At 39.0% G+C, this 21,254-nt stretch overlaps 1 protein-coding gene across 1 annotated transcript in view; it reads right to left on the bottom strand.

Moving 5' to 3' along the window:
• Window positions 1-905: 905 nt before the first annotated feature.
• SLC44A1 (solute carrier family 44 member 1) overlaps window positions 906-21,254 on the bottom strand; it is a 199,223-nt gene continuing 178,874 nt past the window's right edge. The window contains exon 16 of the mRNA XM_027034754.2: window positions 906-2,007. Within this exon, the coding sequence (XP_026890555.1) occupies window positions 1,993-2,007 (15 nt within the window). The 3' untranslated portion in view covers window positions 906-1,992. The remainder of the gene's footprint in view (window positions 2,008-21,254) is intronic.

Below are 21,254 nucleotides of genomic sequence, written 5' to 3' on the forward strand. Positions count from 1 at the left end.
TTAGGTGCAGTGCCATCATATAGGAAAGCTCAGCCTGGTTCCCTGTTATCAAATACTTTCACATGTTTACTGTTCTGCTTACATAAAAGTACATTAAAGGGTGGGGGATGGGTGAAATAGGTGATGGGGATTAAAGAGTACACTTATGATGAGCACTGAATGATGTATAGAATTGTTGAAACACTATATTGTATACCTAAAACTAATATAACACTGTATGTTAATTATACTGGAATTAACATTAAAAACTAAAAAAAGGTGAATCAAAGGCAAATAAATTGGCTTTGAAATATAAACTCACATTTGGCATGACTTCCTCATGATTAAAAAAAAAACAAAAGAGGAGAGTGGAAAGAGAGATTAGTAGGGGTCAGATTGTTATGGTCTCTAAATTCCAGGCTGGGGTGTTGGGATTTGAGCATGTTGCAAGTGGGAAGCCACTTACAAGTTTATGAGCAAAGGGTTATTTTAGGAAACTTGATTTGGCAGGAGGAATAGGAAGGACATGAGTGGGATGTGTCTGGGGTGAGGAGTTGACTGGGGACCCGCAGGCCAGACCTCTGCCTTCTACTCCCTGCCCCTTAACCTTCCCAGGTTAGATTCCCCCAAACCCCCACCCCCACCCCTGCTCCCATCCCCCACTCTGCCACCACCACCACCACCACCACCACCACCATTAGAATATAGTGATTATCTCAGCATTACAAACCTTTAAGTCGTTTTTCAGTCCAATGGGAAAAATAATAAATTGGCCTTAATGAAAACTGTTGGCTTTCTTCCTAAATCACCTAAAACAGGGATCAATATTTTAGGCTTTTCAGGCCATACGATCTCTGCCACAACTATGCAACTATGCCATCGTAGAGAGAGCAGTCATAGACAATACATACAGGATTGGAGATGGCTGTGTTCCCATAAAACTTTATTTACAAAAACAGGCTGGGAGCTGGATCTGACACACAGGCCACAGTTTATCAACCTTTAATCTAAAAGACCATGGTGTTCTTTTAGTGTCCCTAAAGCCTCCCTGACCCTCCCTCTCAGACACTTCCCATACACATACGCTACCATCCTCATGTCTATTTTTTTTAAGTTTATTTATTTATTTTGAGAAAGAGAGAGAGAGAGAGAGAGAAAGCAGTGTAGGGGCAGAGAGAGAGAGGCAGAGAGAGAGAGGGAGAGAATCTCAAGCAGGCTCCAAGCTATCAGCACAGAGCTCCACGCAGAGCTCGAAGTCACCAACTGTGACATGACCTGAGCCGAAATCAAGAGTCGGACGCTTAAACTACTGAACCCCCCAGGTATTGTCCCCACCCCCACCACCTCTATTTATAAGAGGAATACCAGTGATGATATGATGGACTAATCATCCCTGCAGCAGTGATAGGCAAAGCAATGTGTTAAAGTGAAGAGCCTTTGTATCTAGATCTAGATTTGAGCCCCGATTCTGCCAACTGTGTGATCTTACACATAGTGCACAACCTCTCTGAGCCTCTTCTTCCTCGTGGGCAAAACGGAGATAGTAGGTGCAACCTTATAGGATTTTTGTGAAGACTAAATGTTTTAAAGCATCCAGCTTAATGATTGGCATGAAACAGGCATTCAATAAATAGTTAGGAACCCACGCTGGCTCTATAAATAGCCTGAATGAAGAGAATTCCATTGTGGATCCAGCCTTCAGGCCAGCAGTGGCACTGGAGAGAGAAGCAGCAGAGGTCACACAAACATACATGAGGCCAGATAAGAAGGCAACACTAAATTTGAAGACATTGCTTCAAGACAGATTTGTATCAAATACTTCTGATGAATCATTTATTACGCAGCCCCACTGTACCAAATCCCCTTTGCTGTTGGTTCGGGAACATGGTCGCACACTTCCATTGAGGTAATAAGATCCTGCTCTTCATCCACAGAGTCTCAACAGCTGGTGAGTGGGAGATCCTCATGTAAACAGCCTCTTCTGAGTTCATTCTTCCGGGCTCATGGGACCACTCACCTTCGCTTCAGCTGCAAAATAAACACATCAAGAAAATGAATGCTTCTCTCCTAGGGGAACAGGACACAATGAGAATCAATCAATAACAAGAAATAGCATGGGATCATCTGTAGAGAAGACACTGTGAAATGTAAGAAGGCTAAATACACACACACGCACACACACACACACACGCACAAGCATGTAGATTAACAAATAAGAAAGGTGTCTGAGAGCCTGGGTTCAAATCTTGATTTTATACCCTTATCAGCTATATATTTATGATCAAGCTATTTGATTCCCATGCCTACACTTCCCCACGTACAAAATGAAGACAGTCACGGTATGTTCCTTTACGGCTGTTGTGAGGATTAAATGCATTAATAAATACAAAGTGCTCAGAACAGTGCCTGACCTAATAATGAACGTCCGGTTAGTATCCACCAATGCTGGTATCAGCATTTTTCTTTGAGAAGGATGTTTTCAGAATAGCTGAACCACAGAATCAAAAAAAAAAACCCAAACAAACCACATAATGAATCAAATTCAAAAGTAATCTGAAAAATCTGAATCTGTGGTTTTCTCAATGACTCAAACCTGAAATTCAAATGAGGCTTTAGATTTTTCACTCCCATGACTCAGCAGTAGGACAGGTCAAACCAGGATAATGGGTGTTCCCATAGTTCAGTTCAATTCAGGAAACAATGACTGAGTAAATGTACCAAACTTGACAACTATACCGTGGTTTTATAAAAGGATATCCTTATTCTTAGGAAATACACAAGGAAGTCATTAGGACTAAGGGGCCATGATATATGTGAATAATTCTCACATGGCTCAAAAATATTGGGTATATCTATAGATAGATAGATAGATAGGTACACACACACACACACACACACACACATACATAGAGAGAGATGTATAACAATAGGTGTAACAAGAGTCTATAGTGTCCTATGTACTATTCTTATCCTTGCAGCTTTTCTATAAGCTTGAAATGTTTTCCAAATAAAAAGCTTTTTAAAACCCATTAGGATGGGTTAAAAATAGAAAAGAAATGTTAACTCCAGCTCTACTATCAAACAAGCACAGGTCTGCCGAAAGGACAAGCAGAGGTGATAAGATACAGTCCTGACAAGACACCAGGAGAGCTTGGACTTGAATAAGGGGACATGAAGTAGTTCTAAGATTCAAATGTTCAGGAAAGTCAGGCTAGGACCCCCCTGATACATGTCTCCCCATAAGCTCTGCTTGTCCCCAGGTGCCTAAAACAGGTTGTATGTGGCACTAAGAATACCATTGATGGCCAACAGACACATGAAAAGATGCTCAACATCACTCATCATCAGGGAAATACAAATCAAAACCACAATGAGATACCACCTCACACTGGTCAGAGTGGCTAAAATTAACAACTCAGGAAACAACAGATGCTGGAGAGGATTTGGAGAAACGGGAACCCTCTTGCACTGTTGGTGGGAATGCAAATTGGTGCAGCCACTCTGGAAAACAGTGTGGAGGTTCCTCAAAATATTAAAAATAGAATTGCCCTATGACCCAGCAGTAGCACTACTAGGAATTTATCCAAAGGATACAGGGGTGTTGATTCATAGGGGCACATGTACCCCAATGTTTATAGCAGTGCTTTCAACAATAGCCAAATTCTGGAAAGAGCCCAAATGTCCATCAACTGATGAATGGATAAAGAAGATGTGGTTTAAATATACAATGAAATACTACTTGTCAATGAGAAAGAATGAAATCCTGCCATTTGCAACAATGTAGATGGAACTGGAGGGTATTATGCTAAGTGAAATAAGTCATTCAGAAAAAGACAGAAACCATGTTTTCACTCATATATGGAACTTGAGAAACTTAACAAAAGACCATGGGGGAAGGGAAGGGGAAAAAATAGTTTTCAAAAGAGAGAGAGGGAGGGCGGGGGAGAAGGGAGAATGGGAGATGGGCACTGAGGAGGGCACTTGTTGGGATGAGCACTGGGTGTTGTATGTAAGTGATGAGTCGGGGGAATCTACCCCCCAAAACCAAGATCACACTGCATACACTGTATGTTAACTAACTTGACAATAAATTATATTAAATAAATAAATAAATAAATAAATAAAGTAAAATAAAGTGTGGGGGGGGGGAGGGTGGGGAAGAATACCATTGCTTGAAACCCTTGCCCTCCTTGCCCTGAGTTTCGTTTTAGAGCTTTGGTCTTGAGACTTTTGTCTCACACGCCAGTTACTGCTTTTTGCTTATACCCTGTCGCAGATTCCTCCTCGTCTGCAGCCCATTTTGCACTGTTGGCTGAATAAATCCTTAAGTCAATCCTCTCACTACCTCAAGTTCCTCACTCAAGAAATTACAATGCTTTCCTATTTTCCACAACACCTTTTCTAAACTTTGCTGTCTCATCAGTTCCATGTTTTATGATTTTACATATTTTCATTTTCAGTTTCAACTTTCATGATTTTTTTTTCTTGTGATTGAAAATAACAGAGCCTATTAGTCTGACATTTGATAGTGGTTGATGTTTAGTTAAGGTCTTGTGGTCTGAATACTTGGCTCAGGCCAGTCGTAATTTGTCTGAGATTGAGTTCTTTCTTCCTATTTTTTAAATTTAAATTTACTTTTTAATTTTAGAATAGTTTCAGGTTGGGGTGCCTGGGTGGCTCAGTCGCTAAAGCATCTGACGCTTGACTTCTGACTCATATTTTCCCCACCAGGAGTGGGGAATTTCTCTCTCTTAGGGAAGAGAAATAATACCCCTTTGTAGAAGAGTTTCTTAGATGGCAACTGAACTTACATACAGTATCCTTTAGAATCCTACTATCAAATAGTATCCTACTAGCAAAGGGTTAATAGTTACAAAGACTTCAGAAAATAAACATATTTACCAGCAACTCTTTCCAAATGAAATGCTTGGCACAGAATTTTAAACAGCCAACATAGGATTTTTACCAGTTCTATTTTTAAAAATTTTTGATGTTTCCTTATCTGTTTGAAAACCCAATATAAAAGTAAAGTGAATTTTTAAAAAAGAAAAATTCGCTCATAATTTCCCCATTGTAGCATACCTATTTCAGGTTTATGACTTCCCTTTTGTCTTCGGCCAACCCTGTGTTCTTTTCACCTCACATTATATTATAAACATTTCCTATGTCCCTGATATTCATGTATATTTTTAAAGGTTACATAATAGTGTATAAACATTTCCCTAATGTGCTTTATGAGGGCAAAGGCTTTTGTCTGTTTTCAACACTGTACCCTCAGCATTCAAAACAGTGCTGGCAAAAAGGAGGCACTAGGTACATACTTGTTGAAAAAAAGTGAATTTAGATGGTTTCAAATTTTACTCTCATTTTCATGTTTATCATCCTACTTTCTTCTGACTTAGTTTTTTCTCACTCTATCTCCTTGAAATAAAAACAGTTGATCATGATTATTATCTCTTTTTATGTAGAAAACATTTAGAGTGGTTAACAGTCTTTGATTATGATCTGGTATGATTGGTATGATTCCACGTAAATCCCTTGCATATCTGAAATGTCTTTATTCTACCCTCACATTTATTTCAGTTTGTATAGGTAGAGAATTCTACAATGGAAACCATTCTCCTTCAGAACTGTGAAAGTATCCTTCCATTTTTTTGTAGTTCCCAGCGCTGTGTTGAGAAAGCCATTGCCATTCTGATTCTTGATCTTTTTTTTTATGTGTAACATTTCTCCCCTCCCCCTTCTCCCTTTCTCTCCCTCCCACTGACCCCTGCCCTCTAACCTCTCTGGAGTGCCTATAATTTGAATGTTGAATCCCCTGGAATGAATGTCTAATTTTATCTTTTCCACCTTGTTTTTGCCCTACTTTCTGAGAGATGTCCTCAAATTCATCTTCTAACTCTTCTACTGAATTTTACATTTTTGTTCTGTTAATTTTCAAGAGCTGTTTTTCCCCTGAATCTTCCTCTTTTAAATCACAAGCTATTTTCACTGTATACTCTTTTCCATTTCTATCTGAGTTTAGCACTTTTTAAGATGTATTCTTCTACTTTACAGTCTGTTTCCTGCAAATCATTTTGCTGTTCTGTCTTGTTCTTGGTCTCTCTCTTACCATAGAGACTTGCCTCAAGGGTCTGGTAATTCATATTTAAGAAACATGAAAACTAGTTGCAGTTTTTCATTTGTGGAAAGATTTTGTCACTGAAGTGCTTCACTAACGGTGATCTGGCTGAGTCTTTTATTTTATTTTATTTTATTTTATTTTATTTTATTTTACTTTATTTTATTTTATTTTATTTTATTTTATTTTATTTTATTTTATTTTATTTTATTTTATTTAGGTTATTTATTCATTTTGAAAGAGAGAGAGAGAAAAAGAGCATGGGCACATGACCAGGGGAAGAGCAGAGAGAGAGGGAGAGACAGAATCCCAAGCAGGCTCTGTACTGTCAGTGCTTGAACTCACAAACCATGAGATCATGGCCTGAGCAGAAATCCGATGTCAGATGCTTACCTGACTGAGCCACGCAGGCGCCACAGGTGGAATCCTTGAGTTGGAGAAGTCATGTTAGCTTATTTAGGTATTTTCCCTTGGCCTAGTCAGATTCCCCAGAGAATGATTTTCTAATTTCCTGCTTAGTCGGTGAAGGCCCATTTGCTTGAATTTTGGGAGCTATGAGGGGGGAGAAAGCCCCAGGTCCTCTCTTTCAGTATTCAGACTTCCATTTAATCCCCCTGATTTAAGTATGGTAGCTCTACTTGTGATATCCCCCTAAATTCTATTTTACCCTCTTTAGAGAATACCCTTCTAGCTGTCTGCTAGGAACAAGAAGGGGCAGTTGTCTAACTTCACATAATAGAGAATAGCGCCTGGAAAACTTTATTTTTTAATATACATTTTTGAAGTTTATTTACTTTGAGAGAGAGAGAGAGAGGAAGGGGCAGAGAGAGATGGAGAGAGAGAATCCCAAGCAGGCTCTGCCATGTCAGTGCAGAGCCCAGCGCAGAGCCCAAACCTACAACCCTGAGATCATGACCTGAGCCAAAATCAAGAGTCAGGTGCTTAACCACCCAGGTGCCCCTTTCAATATACATTAAAATTTTGTAATTATAACATAATATAGTAAAGTACACAAGTGTTTTTTTAATATAAAAATCTTCAGCATAATGACATTTTTATGTGTGTCTGTATCCGTGGAACATCATCCAGACTGACATATAGAATATTTCCAGCACCCAAGAAGACTCCCTCATGCACCCTCCCAGTCAGAGCACTCTCCAAGTAACCATTATTCTGTTCTTTTTTACCATAGATGACTTTTGCTTGTTCTTTTATATATATATATATATATATATATATATATATATATATATATATATTAATGTTTGTTCATTTTTGAGACACAGAGAGAGACAGAGTGTGAGCAGGGGAGGGGCAAAGAAAGAGGGAGACACAGAATCCAAAGCAGGCTCCAGGCTCTAAGCTGTCAGCACAGAGTCTGATGCAGGGCTTGAACCCACAAACCACGTGTTCATGACCTGAACCAAAGCTGGACACTTAACTGACTGAGCCATTCAGGCACCCTGACTTTTGCCTGTTCTTAAGCTTGATTTCAATGAAATCACATGGTACGTACTCTTTTGTGTATAGCTTTCTACTCAACATTGTATCTGTGTGATTTGTTCATGTTGTTTCAAGTTAGCTGCAGCTCACTCTTTTTCATTTTTGTGTAGTATGCTATTGTTTAAATATACCACAATTTACTAATCCATTCGACTATTGTGGACACTTGAATTATTTCTAGCTTTTATTATTTTTTTTAAATTGAAGTATAGTTGACAAAGAGTTTTTTCCAGTTTTGGCTCTTACAAATAATCCATCCATGAAGATTTAAACATATCGTATGCATGCACTTCCATTGGGTACATACACAGGTGTGAACTTGCTGGATCTTAGGACATTGTATTTTGCTTTTAATAATATCACCAAATAAGCTTCCAATGTGCTTGCACCAATTTATTTTCTCATTAGCTGTGAATGAGAGTTCCAGTTGCTCCACAACCTAGCCAACACTTTAAATTGTAGCCATTTTGGTGGGTGGGTTCTAGTTTCACACTGTGATTTTAATTTGCATGCCCAGATAACTGAAGAAGTTAAGCACCATTTTATGTGCTCACTGGGCATTAAGTGTCCTCTTTTGGAAAGTGCCTGTTCAAGCCTTTTATCCATTTGGGTTGTCTTTTTCTTATTCATTTGCAGAAGTTCTTTATAAATTTTGGATAGGAACCCTTTATCAAATGTGTTTTGAAAATATAATTTTTCTAGTCTATGGTTTGTCTTTTCTCTATCTGCTTTTTTTAAGTTTATGTATTTATTTTGAGAGAGAGAGACCTCTTGTGCGATTGGGGTAGGGTCAGAGAGAGAGACAATCCCTAGCAGGCTCTGCACTGTCAGCACAGAGCCCAACGTGAGGCTCAAACTCATGAACTGTGAGATCATGACCTGAACTGAAATCAAGAGTTGGATGCTTAACTGACTGAGCCACCCAGGTGCCCCTTCTTTAATGGTGTCTTTTGATGAAGAGAAGCTCTTAATTTTATTTTGGCAAATGTAGGGCTCAATTTTAAGCAAGTTCAAAGGGAAAAATTTTATTCAAAAACTCAGGGCTGTCTTTCTGCGTTCACTGTAATGCAGTGTAATAAAACTTGTGCTGAGCAGAAAGCCATCTTTGTTCCAAAGTTCAGGGTTATGACCCTTTTTTCAGCTGTCCTCATGATTGAATATTATCAGACATAAACTGTATATTGTGATACTGTAGGATCTCTGGCACCAGTAAAGAGGAAGAGAGAGATCCACCTATGGTTATTCTGGAACACCACATTACAACAAAGCTTTGGTCCCTAAAGGGAAGACAAAATTCCAGGCCCAGAGAATCATTGTCACTCTTTATACCTTGCTTATTAATAACATGATGTCACCTTGAATAAGTTTTCTTCAATCCTGCAGGTGCCTTCCACAGAGTGAAACAGAAAGCCAAGCATTCTATTATACCAAGTGATAAGGTTTTATTACTTTTAACAAGGAGTGGTCTGAACAGATAGTTGGCTTACGAGATAATTATTGCCAAAGAGAAGGTCTTTAAAGCAACCGTTCAAAAACCCGAGTCACCATTTAACTATTTTTAACCTATGAAAAATAATAATTTAATATAGTCAACTCACTGTTTTTGGTAACCTTGCAAAATATTGGAAATATGCCAGAAATAGAAGTCCACAATCAAACCTGGTTTATGGTGCATAGTACAGAATAGGAGCTCAGTAAGTACTTATCAGACGAATTTGAGGGTACTAGGATACACATATGATATGCCTGCTTAAAACTGACTAGGTTTCCAATTCTTTTAGCCATATTGTATGGACTGGAATTTGGGTCTCATTTGCTCATTTGTCTCTAGGAGGCTCTTGGAAATGGTCAGAGGTACATATACTCTCTTTTCAGGTACAGTTTTGAATGGGAAGAATAATATTTTAAAAATAATATTTTCCAAAGTAATTTATAAAAGAATTTTTTTAATGTTTATTTATCTTTGAGAGACAGAGTGCAAGCAGGAGAGGGACAGAGAGAGCGGGATACACAGAATCCAGAGCAGGCTCCAGACTCTGAGCTGTCAGCACAGAGCCTGACACGGGGCTCGAACCCACAAGCAGTGAGATCATGACCTGAGTCAAAGTCGGACGCTTAACCGACTGAGCCACCCAGGCACCCCCAAAGTAATTTATAAATCTAGTAGTCTTCTAATTAAAATTGCAGAGGCTTTTTAAAAAATTGTAGAGACTTTTTTGACAGATAGTAAATCGTTCTTAAGTGATTTTATATATCAAAGGATAATAAGTGCCATATAGAAAAATAAAGGATATTAACCAGACAGGGAATGTGGTAGTGGGGTTACTATTTTCTGTAAGTAGTTCAAGGAAGGCCTTACTGATAAGGTAGCATTTGTATGGAGACCTGAAGCGAGTGAGGGCATGAGACACGTGGAAGTAAGTACAAAGGCCTGAGCTATACCTGGTTGTACAAAGAACAGCAAGGTGCAGGAGGAGGTCTTGTGGCTAGAGCAGAGTGAATGAAAGGAGAATGGTAGGAAATGATTTGAGAGCAGCAGCAGGTGGGTGAGTGGGTGGGGGGTGAATCATGTAGGGACTTTGAAATGTATTCTGAGCGCTATGGCAAGCCTTTGGAGAGTTGTGAGCAGGGGACTGATGGGATCTGACTTACATGTTAAAAGAATCACTCAGGCTCCTGTGTTGAGAATAATATGTAGCGAGACAAGGCTGGAAGCAGGACAGCAAGACAGCAGGAAGATGAGTGAGGAACCTGCTGCAATTTTCCAGGCAAGAGATAAGGGGTGGCAGCAATGGAGAAGGTGAGAATGATTATGTTATGGCTCTCTATGGAAAAAGAGAGTCGACAGGATTTGCTGATGGACTGGGTGTATGGCATGAGAGAAAAAGCATGGTCAAGGATGATTCACAGCATTTGTTCTCAGCAAATGCAAGGGCAGAGTTGCCATTTGCTGAGGAGAGTTTGGTCTGGGAATGTTACTTTTGACGTGCTGATTAGAAATCCAAGTGGAGAAGGCAGATAGGCAATTGGAAAGGCTTAAAAATGAATCTACATTTCATCTGGAAGAATAATGGGCAAGAGTTGCTAAATAAAATTTCAAAATAAAGATTAAGGTGGGGAATTGGCTTCACAGATATGAAAGTGCAATCTAAAACCACAATAAACAAAACCGGCACAGGAAGTCAGAGAGATCGATGAAACAAGAAATATACCTTGAAAACAGTTCCTACAAGGCTTCTCTGCATCTACAGATTTAGGCATTGATGTTTTTACTATTTCCAGTGAGCTCTAAATCTTGGGGGATGATTAATCTAACTTTGTTCAGGCATGCAGTTTTTCCAATGGAAACTTTATTATTCTTGCCTCTATGTATGTTAATTATTGTCAAAAAATTTAAGTAATACAGAAAACGGTACCCTCAAGTCCCTCTAGCTTTTGAGGTAGTCTGTTTTTGTTTTTTTTCCCTTCGGGTCTTTCTCCTAAGGCAATATGACTTGTGTGCCCTGTGGATGTGGAAGTGTATCACTTAATTGTGCGTGAGCCTAGCTAATGTCCAATGTGGAGCTATGAATGCGGCTTTGTTTTATTTTTTAATCAAATTCCCAGTAACTCATTACAGGTTAAAACAAATGTAGCTTTGTTTCACTTTTCAGATTCCCAGTAACTCATTAAAGCTTTCTACGTCTACCCCATTCAAGAGCATCGAGATGTATTAAAATATGGAATAACTTTACCAATATCATAGTCAGTAGTAGCTAATATGTACTCTATGGTATGTTTTCCAGGTGACACACTTCATGCTTAATGCTCTACATGCACCATATGATAGAGTCCTCTCTACATTTCCTCTTTCATAGATGGGGAAACTTAGGATTGGATGGGCTAAGTAACTTCCTCCAAACCAAAAAAATAGCAGAGCCAGGATCTGACCCCAGATGTGATTGATCACAAAGTCCAAACTCTTAGCTACTATACTTCTTGGAACGTTAAGCGTTCTACTACATATGATAAAACATCTTTACAAACCAGTAGGGGAAGGGATGAAGTATTCAATAAATGATTTGGTGGAGATTTGTTAAATATTCAACATGGGCCTCGTTTCACATTATACAACAAAATTATTTGTAGCTACTAATAAATATGAAAAATGAAAGAGATAAAGCCATTAAAAACAGAGCATAAATTATACCTTAATTTAAAAAAAATGAAAAAATAGAAGAACATATATGTAAGTATTTTACTGATTTACTGGGGGGTTAAGGAAAGACTCAAACAAAAAATTGGGAAAATAACACAAAATAAATCAATTTGTCTATCACAAAAATTTAAATCATTTATAGATGAAACATCACTAACAAAATTAAAGACAAATTATAAAGAAAGAAAAATATCTGCAATGAATATATGACCGAAAAAGTGCTAATATTCTTAATATAAAAAATCTTTTATCCAACAGTAAGAAAAGCAGTGATATCTCAATAGCAAAGTGGGCAAAGCACATGAATAGAGAACTTACAGAAGAGGAAATATAAAGGGCTGATAAATGAATGCAAAATACTTAACTCACTAATAAAGAAATGCAAGTAAAAACAAGACACTCTCATTCATCTTCTGCCTTTAGGGTTATCAGAGGTGATACCTGCCAGGTGTGGGAAAATGGGGACATTCATAGACCTTAGCAAATATTTACTTTAGTAAATTGATAGAAACTTTCTAGAGAGCAATTTGGCAATATGTATCAACATTCATAAGGAAGTACCTTTATCTTTTGATCTAGTAATACCATTTCTAGAAGTCTCTCTTAAAGAACTAATCAGCAGTATGCAAAATATATCTCTACAATAAAAAGATTATAAGTAATCTAAAAGTTTAATAATAAAACATTAATATAAGGAAATATAAATCAACTATTATAAATCATGTTGCTGAAGAATAATGATCTGAAATGTGTTTGTGTATATATATATATAATGTTATATAGTATTAAATTTGAAAGCTTCTATGTGTATATGTTTTATTATCAACTCTGAAAATGAGATACATATGTGGATAAATATTATAGAGACATAAATATATAAATATAGCAGGAAATACAAAAATCATAAATGTAGTTATTCTGGTCAGGGGGTACAGCATAGTTTTTCTCTTTTCTGGAAATATTTGCTACATATATTAAAAGGAAAATGTGTGGTGCACCTGGGTGGCTCAGTCGATTAAGCATCCAACTCTTGATTTCTGCTAGGTCATGATCTCATAGTTGATGATTTTGAGCCCCACATCTGGCTCTGTGGAACCTGACCTTGTGGAACCTGCTTGGGATTCTCTCTCTCTCTCTCTCTCTCTCCCTCTCTCTCTGCCTTTCCCCTGCTTGTACTCTCTCTCTCTCAAAATAAATGAATAAAAACTTTAAAAAAACTATTAAAGAAATAAAAAAATAAAAGGAAAATATGTTATTTTGATCATCAGGTTAAAACTTTTAACAGGAGCCTTTTAAAAGCTCATTTCATCTAGTAAGTCATTCAAGTTCCAGGAATGTATCCTTAATAATGGTCAGAGATGAAGATAAAGATTTCTATACAAAGGTGATGATTTTAACATTATTATTTTTTTATAGATGTATTCTTTAAAAATTTTTTGATGTTTTATTTATTTTTGAGACAGAGAGACTGCGTGAACAGGTGAGGGGCAGAGAGAGAGGGAGACACAGAATCCGAAGCAGGCTCCAGGCTCTGAACTGTCAGCACAGAGCCCGACGAGGGGCTCAAACTCACAAACCGGGAGATCATGACCTGAGCCGAAGTCGGATGCTTAACAGACTGAGCCACCCAGGTGCCCCATTTTAACATTATTAATGACCTTTTAATTTTGAGAGGGAACTGCTAATTTCAATTATAGAAGACTGAATAAAATACAGTACCAAAAAATGAAAGAACATTATCAATCTATTAGTCCTATTTGCAAGGGATTTATTATTATTATTATTATTATTATTATTATTATTTTTAATATGAAATTTATTGTCAAATTGGTTTCCATACAACACCCAGTGCTCATCCCAAAAGGTGCCCTCCTCAATACCCATCAGCCACCCTCCCCTCCCTCCTACCCCCCATCAACCCTCAGTTCTCAGTTTTTAAGACTCTCTTACGCTTTGGCTCTCTCCCTCTCTAACCTCTTTTTTTTTTCTTCCCCTCCCCCATGGATAGACACTTCTCTAAAGAAGACATCCAGATGGCCAACAGGCACATGAAAGATGCTCTACGTCGCTCCTCATCAGGGAAATACAAATCAAAACCACTCTGAGATACCACCTCATGCCAGAGTGGCTAAAATGAACAAATAAGGAGACTATAGATGCTGGAGGGGATGTGGAGAAACAGGAACCCTCTTGCACTGTTGATGGGAATGCAAACTGGTGCAGCCGCTCTGGAAAACAGTGTGGAGTTTCCTCAAAAAATTAAAAATAGACCTACCCTATGACCCAGCAATAGCACTGCTAGGAATTTACCCAAGGGATACAGGAGTGCTGATGCATAGGGGCACTTGTACCCCAATGTTTATAGCAGCACTTTCAACAATAGCCAAATTATGGAAAGAGCCTAAATGTCCATCAACTGACGAATGGATGCAAGGGATTTTTAATAACACAAGGAAATTCTCATATATTACGCTAAGGAAAAACAGAAGAAACTATCTAATATGTATCTTATTTACTGTAACCTTTTATTTTTATGACCTGAATTAGATAGATAGTAGATAGATACAAACACACACACTCTCTCTCTATTTATGGATAGTCATTTATTTATTTGTTTATTTGCTTATTTTTCAATGTATCCATTTAACTATATATATATATATATATTTTTTTTTTTTTTTTTTTTTTTATAGAGACTGGGCTTGAATCCAGGCTCTGGCAAAAAATAACTGTGACTTGGGGCAAATTCCCAGTCGGCCCTTAGCTTCCCACCCATCGTGCAAGAGTAAACGAGGTAATGTATATAAAGACCCAGCACAATGACTTACTCATAAGAAGTTTTCAAAAAATATCAATTGATATTATTTAATTGTTTTAACAAATGAAAAAGATTCAGGAAGCAAAGAAGTAGCGAGGAACCAAAAATGTGTGGGCAGAGACCTTCACATTCTCCCAGTCAGGGGAATTCTTTACCTCCTAATTTAAAAATAAAAACCATAAAAGACATTACATTTCTAGGACTTAAAAGGAATGTAAATGTCAATGTAAATCAAAGACCAAACAATAAGAAGAAATAATGTTAGGAATGATGCAGTGCAGGGAGTAACCCCAGCAGTCTCTCATGTGGCTTAATAACTATGATATTGCCACCTTGTGGAATTAGTATGCATTTCACATCCCAGGGAATTTGAGATTTGATTTTGAAATTATTTATATAGAAAAGCTAAATTCCTCAAATTCTCTTACCAAAAAAATTGACAGGTCACAAGATGAGGTCAGACATAAATTGTTCAAGCATGTAGAAATGTAGAAAGTGATATTACAGAGAGTTTAGTGAACAAAAAAAACACCATAATTCCAACCCTGCAAAGTGATAATATCATTTTAAAATTATTTTTATAATTCCATCCTGCTTTTTACTTTTCTTTTTTTTAATGTTTATTTATTTTTTAGAGAGAGAGAGAGAGAGGAGGGGCAGAGAGAGAGAGGGGGGGGAGACATAGAATCCAAAGCAGGCTCCAGGCTCTGAGCTGTGTGCCCAGAGCCCAATGTGGGGCTTGAACTCACAAACTGCGAGATCATGACCTGAGCTGAAGTCAGACACTTAATCAACTGTGCCACCCAGACACCCCCCACTTTTTACATTTCTAAGCTAACATCTTATCATTAGCATTTTCCATGCTGTGGCATTTTTCACGATGAGTTTTTAATGGCTGCCTGCCATTTTATTGAATCTATGTGCCATACCTTGGCTCAACATTCTCATAATGCTGGACATGTAATCGACTTCCAAGTAAAATGTCAATTTACTGGGATAGTTTCTGTACAGGTGAATATTACTGTATTTATTTAGTTATAAAAATTAAAATATACTCTTATAATGAAGATAATACACACTCAGTATTTTAAAGATAAGCAAAAATGAAATAAATGACACTTGCAACCCAGAAAACCACCGTAATGCCTTGCAGACTTTTTAACATACACATATATGTGTAATATATACATAAACATATATGTAGCATATATTCAAAATTTTTAAAACAAAAATAGGATTATATTATTATATAACCTGCTTTTCTAAAAGTTGATTTCTTTACTGTGAAAGAGAGAGAGAAGGTGCACTAGCAGGGGAGGGGCAGAGAGAATCCCAAGCAGGCTCCGAACTGCCAGGGCAGAGTCCGTCTCGGGCTTGAACCCACAAACCATGAGATCATGACCTGAGCTGACACCAAGAGTCAGACGCTTAATTGAGCCACTCAGATGCTCCAACCTGCTTTTTTTTTTTAAAGATTTTATTTTTGGGGTGCCTGAGTGGCTCAGTCAGTTAAGCATCTGACTCTTAATTTCAGCTCAGGTCATGATCCTAGGGTTGTGGGATCGAGCCCTGCATTGGGTTCTGCTCTAAGTGTGGAGTTCACTTAGGATTCTCTGTCTCTCTCTCTCTCTCTCTTTCTCTCTCTTCCTCTGCCTCTCTCCACTGCTTGTGCTCTCTCTCTTTTTGTCCGTAAAGTGAAAAATAAGATTTTATTTATTTTAAAGTGTATTTATTCATTTATTTTTAAATATTTTGAGAGAGAGAGAGTCCAAGCAGGGGAGGGACAGAAAGAGTAGAGAGAGAATCCCAAGCAGGCTCTGCACTGTCAGCACAGAGCCCAACATGGGGTTCAAACTCACAAACCATGAGATCATGACCTGAGCCAAAACCAAGAGTTGGTTGCTTAACTGACTGAGCCACTCAGCCACTCCTAAAGTTTATTTATTTATTTTGAGAGAGAGTGCACACAGGGAAGGGGGAGAGAGAGAGAGAGAGAGGGAAAGAGAGAATCTCAAGCAGGTCCTGCGCTGTCAGTGCTGAGTTCGATGTGGGGCTCAAACTCACGAACGTTGAGATTATGAGCCCAAATCAAGAGCCAGACGCTCAACCGACTGAGCCATGCAGGTTCCCTGAAAAAAATTTTATTTTTAAGTAATCTCTACATCCAATGTGGGGCTCTAGCTCACAACCTGGAGGTCAAGAGTCAGAGTCAGCCAGGCATCCCTACCCTGCTTTTTTCATTTAAATTTACATCATGTGCAGCCATCTAAGCCAGTAAGCATTATTTTTATGACTAGATGGTGCTTCATTTACAGATTAATTAATTGCACACGTAGTATATAGTACTAAGCTCTGGTATATATATTATTGAACATGATGATTACAATTTGATGGAGGTAATAGATGTTAAACAAACAGGAGAAATAAATGTAGATGTCTGAATCGTGATAAAACGCCATCAAGGAAAAGAGGACACTAAGAGAAAATAGTAGGGATACACCAAGCGTTGCAGAAGGTCCATCTGAGGGAATAAGGGAGTAATGAGGGAGTAAGCCTGGGCCTGAAGGAGGCAGATGGCATGTGGGAGATGAGGAAGTACATTCCAGGCTGAGGAGGCAGTATATTTGAAGGCCTTGAGGTGGAAACATTCTTAAGTGTTGGAAACTGAAAGATGGTGTGCGTGGCTGGCACTGATTCATATTTTATTTAAAAATTTTTTTTCCTAAATATTTATTTATTTTTGAGAGAGACAGACAGAGTGTGAGTGAGGGAGGGGCGGAGAGAGAGAAGGAGATACAAAATCTGAAGCAGGCTCCAGGCTCCGAGCTGTCAGTACAGAGCCTGATGCGGGGCTCAAACCCACAAAACGTGAGATCATGACCTGAATTGAAGTCGGACGCTCAACTGACTGAGCCACCCAGGCACCCCTTACAGATTCATATTTTAGAAAGCTCGCTCTCCCTATCCTGTGCAGGAGAATGGATTGGGGGACAAGAGTGTAAGACAGGGAGACTATTGAGAGAAGTACGGCAACAATTCAAATAAGAGGTGACAGAGCTTAGCATAGTGTGGAGTTAGTTAACAGGTGGATATGAGATATAACGGAGGAAGGCGTGGCAGTAAACATTGCATCCAGGATGGCTATTGGCGTTTGTGAGATCTGAGGCGAGAGGCCAACTAGAAGATCCTGCTCCCATTCTTTCCCCATCCCTTGCTCCAGCCCACGCTGCAAGAGGCGTCTGATGCTCCTTGGTAGACTCCCGAACCCACTGGTCCGAGCTCCATCCACACCACCTGCTACAGCCAGGATCCACCCTCAGGAGGAGGTTCCTGGAGAAGAGATCATTCAGGCCTTGTTGGAGGAGGGAGTTCTAGGGGCCCGAGTTTCTTCAGTGTGCTCTCAGGGGAAGGAAGTGGGCTTTGGGTGTTCATGTCCCTTCAGCTCTGTGGCCTTTTTGCCCTATGAAGGGGTCCAGGGCAAGGAGGGCAAGAGCGAGGACCTGATGCTCAGTGGTACTCATGGCAGTACTGATTGCATCTAGTCAAAATTAACTTTGAAAAATCTCATAAATCATCCATGAAGTACAATACTGTATATCTCTTTTACATGTATGACCCTATATCATTATTTTCTAATTTGTCCTTGTCCATGTTCCTCTAGGTCTCTCAAATTAATTTCATCCCACATGACATTAATGGAGTCATCAACACCCACTTACCTAGCTATTGGAACAATGTATTTCCCATGTATCATGACAAGTAAACCCTTGAAAACATTCATAACTATTTTATGCATGGGCTTTTAGGCTTGATGGCATCTATTGCCTGCTTAAGTTAATACAGCTATAAGATGACTCCCTGTATATTTTGGAAAATGATAGGACTTGGAATGACAGGTTGAAATGGAGGGAAATTTAAGAATGATTCTAGGTTTCCAGCCTGAGCAACTGGTTTAACAGTGGTGCTGTTTACTGAGATGGGAAAGACCAGGGGAAGGACAGGTATAGATGTAATTCACTGATCTGATTCCCTCTTGTTGGACTTTTAGGTTGGTTGTGGTATTTTATAACTAGGAACAACACTCCGATTGTGGCAAAATCTTTTCAAACATCCTTAATTCTAAATACAGAATTACCTGATTAAGGGATGTGCACATTCTTTAGACCTTTAGTGCACATTGTCAAATAACTTTTAAAAGAGCTGTTTCCTCATACCATTAACATTAGGGCAGATTTTGAACGCTGAAGTTCTAAGTCTCCCTCCCTCTTTCTTGCTCTCCCTCTCACTTCTCCTTTGTCCATTCAGTAAGGAACATTTTGTCGAATACCTACTATGTCTCACACAGAGCCTGAGATAAATCTAGCTTTGTTCCTTGTTGGGGGCTGGGAGATGGCTGGGGAGAAGGAAAAGCTATGGAAGACTCTATACAGTTTTGAATTGGGTGACTCGGATGTCCTGCCCCAAACTTCTTCTTTAGCTCTGGGTAGCAATCTAGATAAGATAAAATCCCTTCTTCTTTTAGATGGGTGATGCTACTCTTAGAATTTGGTGGAAAAAATGTGTAACTCTGTGCTGACCACAAATAGGACAGGGAGAGCAGGTTTTACCCCAAGGAACTATAATTTGGGAGGCATTATTTTACAGCAAGCTTTTAAAATATGATGCAAATTTTACTCTTAGCCGATGGCCACATCACCTCACCAGGCCTTGTGGTGAGATTGTCCCAGCCAGGAGTCTGTCTCACGGCAGCTGATAGAGAAGGATGGAGCAAGAGCCCCTGGGTCAGGGCATGAGGCCCCCTCTGTGCACGCTAGGGCCAGCCCTCACCTTCTTGACTTGAAGTACATTTCATACTACTTGGCTTGAGCGCCTAAATGGCTAGATTTGACTTTGACCTTGAGTTAAAAAAGGTGCCAGTGGGCATCCTTATTGTTGTAACCTAGATAGGAGAGCCCAACACAACAACGCTATCTTTTCTTCTCTTAGCTGGCACCTAGTAAAAGATTTCAGCATGCACGACACTGTAGTTGATGCTCAGGACCTATACAGAGCTGGAAAATAATAAGAACATGCCCATGCACCAAATGAATTACAAGGAGGTTGTGAACCTAACCCAAAACTGGATTATGAGTGTTGTTGCTCTCTTCTCTGAACATAGGCTATTATATAAACCTCCATAATTCAGAGCTCTGTTAATGACTGTAGCTCTAACACTTAGGGAACATGCTAGAGCCTCTCTGACCTGAGTCATTGTGTTCTCATTTTTAAAATGGGGAACAATGCAATGTCTCATGATTCTTTTACGTATTTAAAGAAATAATGCATATAAAGCCCATAGTGCAGTAGCTTTCACTTAGGAAGTGTTCAGTAAGTGGTGGCTGTTCCTGGAACCAAGTATACCATACTAGCACATCTGGTTCGTAAAATATTAATGCGTCTTATTTATCAGACCATGTTTTTGAAAACCAGAGGAACCATTCCCAGGTATTGTTTTACAATGAGAATAAATTAACGTAAAATTATTTGTTAAAGACTTAACATCTGTCTTCTTAAAATGTATGATATGGTTCAACCTCTGGAACTCTAGATATTTGTTAGTTTATTCAACATCTGCTGCACATTTTTTTTTAATTTTAGAGAGAGAGAGACAGCACATGTGCATGAGGTGGGAGAGGGGCAGAGTGGGGGAAAGAGAGAGAGGGAGAGAGAGAATCCCAAGCAGGCTCCATGTTCAGCACAGAGCCCTACAAGGGGCTTGATCTCACAACCCTGAGATCACTGACCTGCGCTGAAATCAAGAGTCAGACGCTCAGCCGACTGAGCCACCCAGACGTCCTTGAACACTTTTTATACACCAGGACTATGCTATCTATCTGTGTCCTTGAATGGGCTTTTACAGTTCTTTGCTTAGTGGGATATCAAAGGAACTGAACTGCAGATCTATCTGGACCATACTATTTAAATACATATTACGTTGACTATAATTAGCTCAGCTTTCTGACACTTAGTCTTCCTTATTTTGGAAGAAAAGAAACAGATGTATAAAAATGGGATGTATGATCCCCAGTGAAAGAGTCTTTGTAACTCCACTCTTACACCTCCATGCACACATTTCTGTCTCCAGGACAAATTAAGAATGCTGTGATAATTTTAATTTTCCATTCCCAATAGGAGGCCAACACTTCATAAATAATAGAAGTTATAGATAACCATGACTTTTATTTAATTAAGTTTCTATGACTGCCTCCTTCTTCCTCGGAATTTAACAAGAGGTTAAACAGGACATTTGGTGCCTCCCCTCTCTTCCTGTCACAACACTGGGGTGCTGTAGGCAGTGGGATGCTTTCCATCTAGACCAAGGGATCCTGGATTGGAAGGGGCTCTGGGGACCATGGCATTTGGTCTGAATAATGGCAGACAACAGAGACCTCTGAGCGAATGATTGATGGGCTTTGAACAGCACAGGCACCAGCTGTTCCAAACAACACAGCAGAGTATACTGTGGAAGGCACATGGCACCAGATTCTGCTCCCCAACTGTCAGAGCAGACAGCGTGGAAACATGCCACCTTTTACAAGGACTCCTGAACTGGTCAGAAGGTAGGGATCACCAAATTAATTTCTATTAATAATCAG

This window comes from Acinonyx jubatus, chromosome D4 (genome assembly GCF_027475565.1).
Source record: "Acinonyx jubatus isolate Ajub_Pintada_27869175 chromosome D4, VMU_Ajub_asm_v1.0, whole genome shotgun sequence".
In the NCBI taxonomy this organism is placed as follows: Eukaryota; Metazoa; Chordata; class Mammalia; order Carnivora; family Felidae; genus Acinonyx; species Acinonyx jubatus.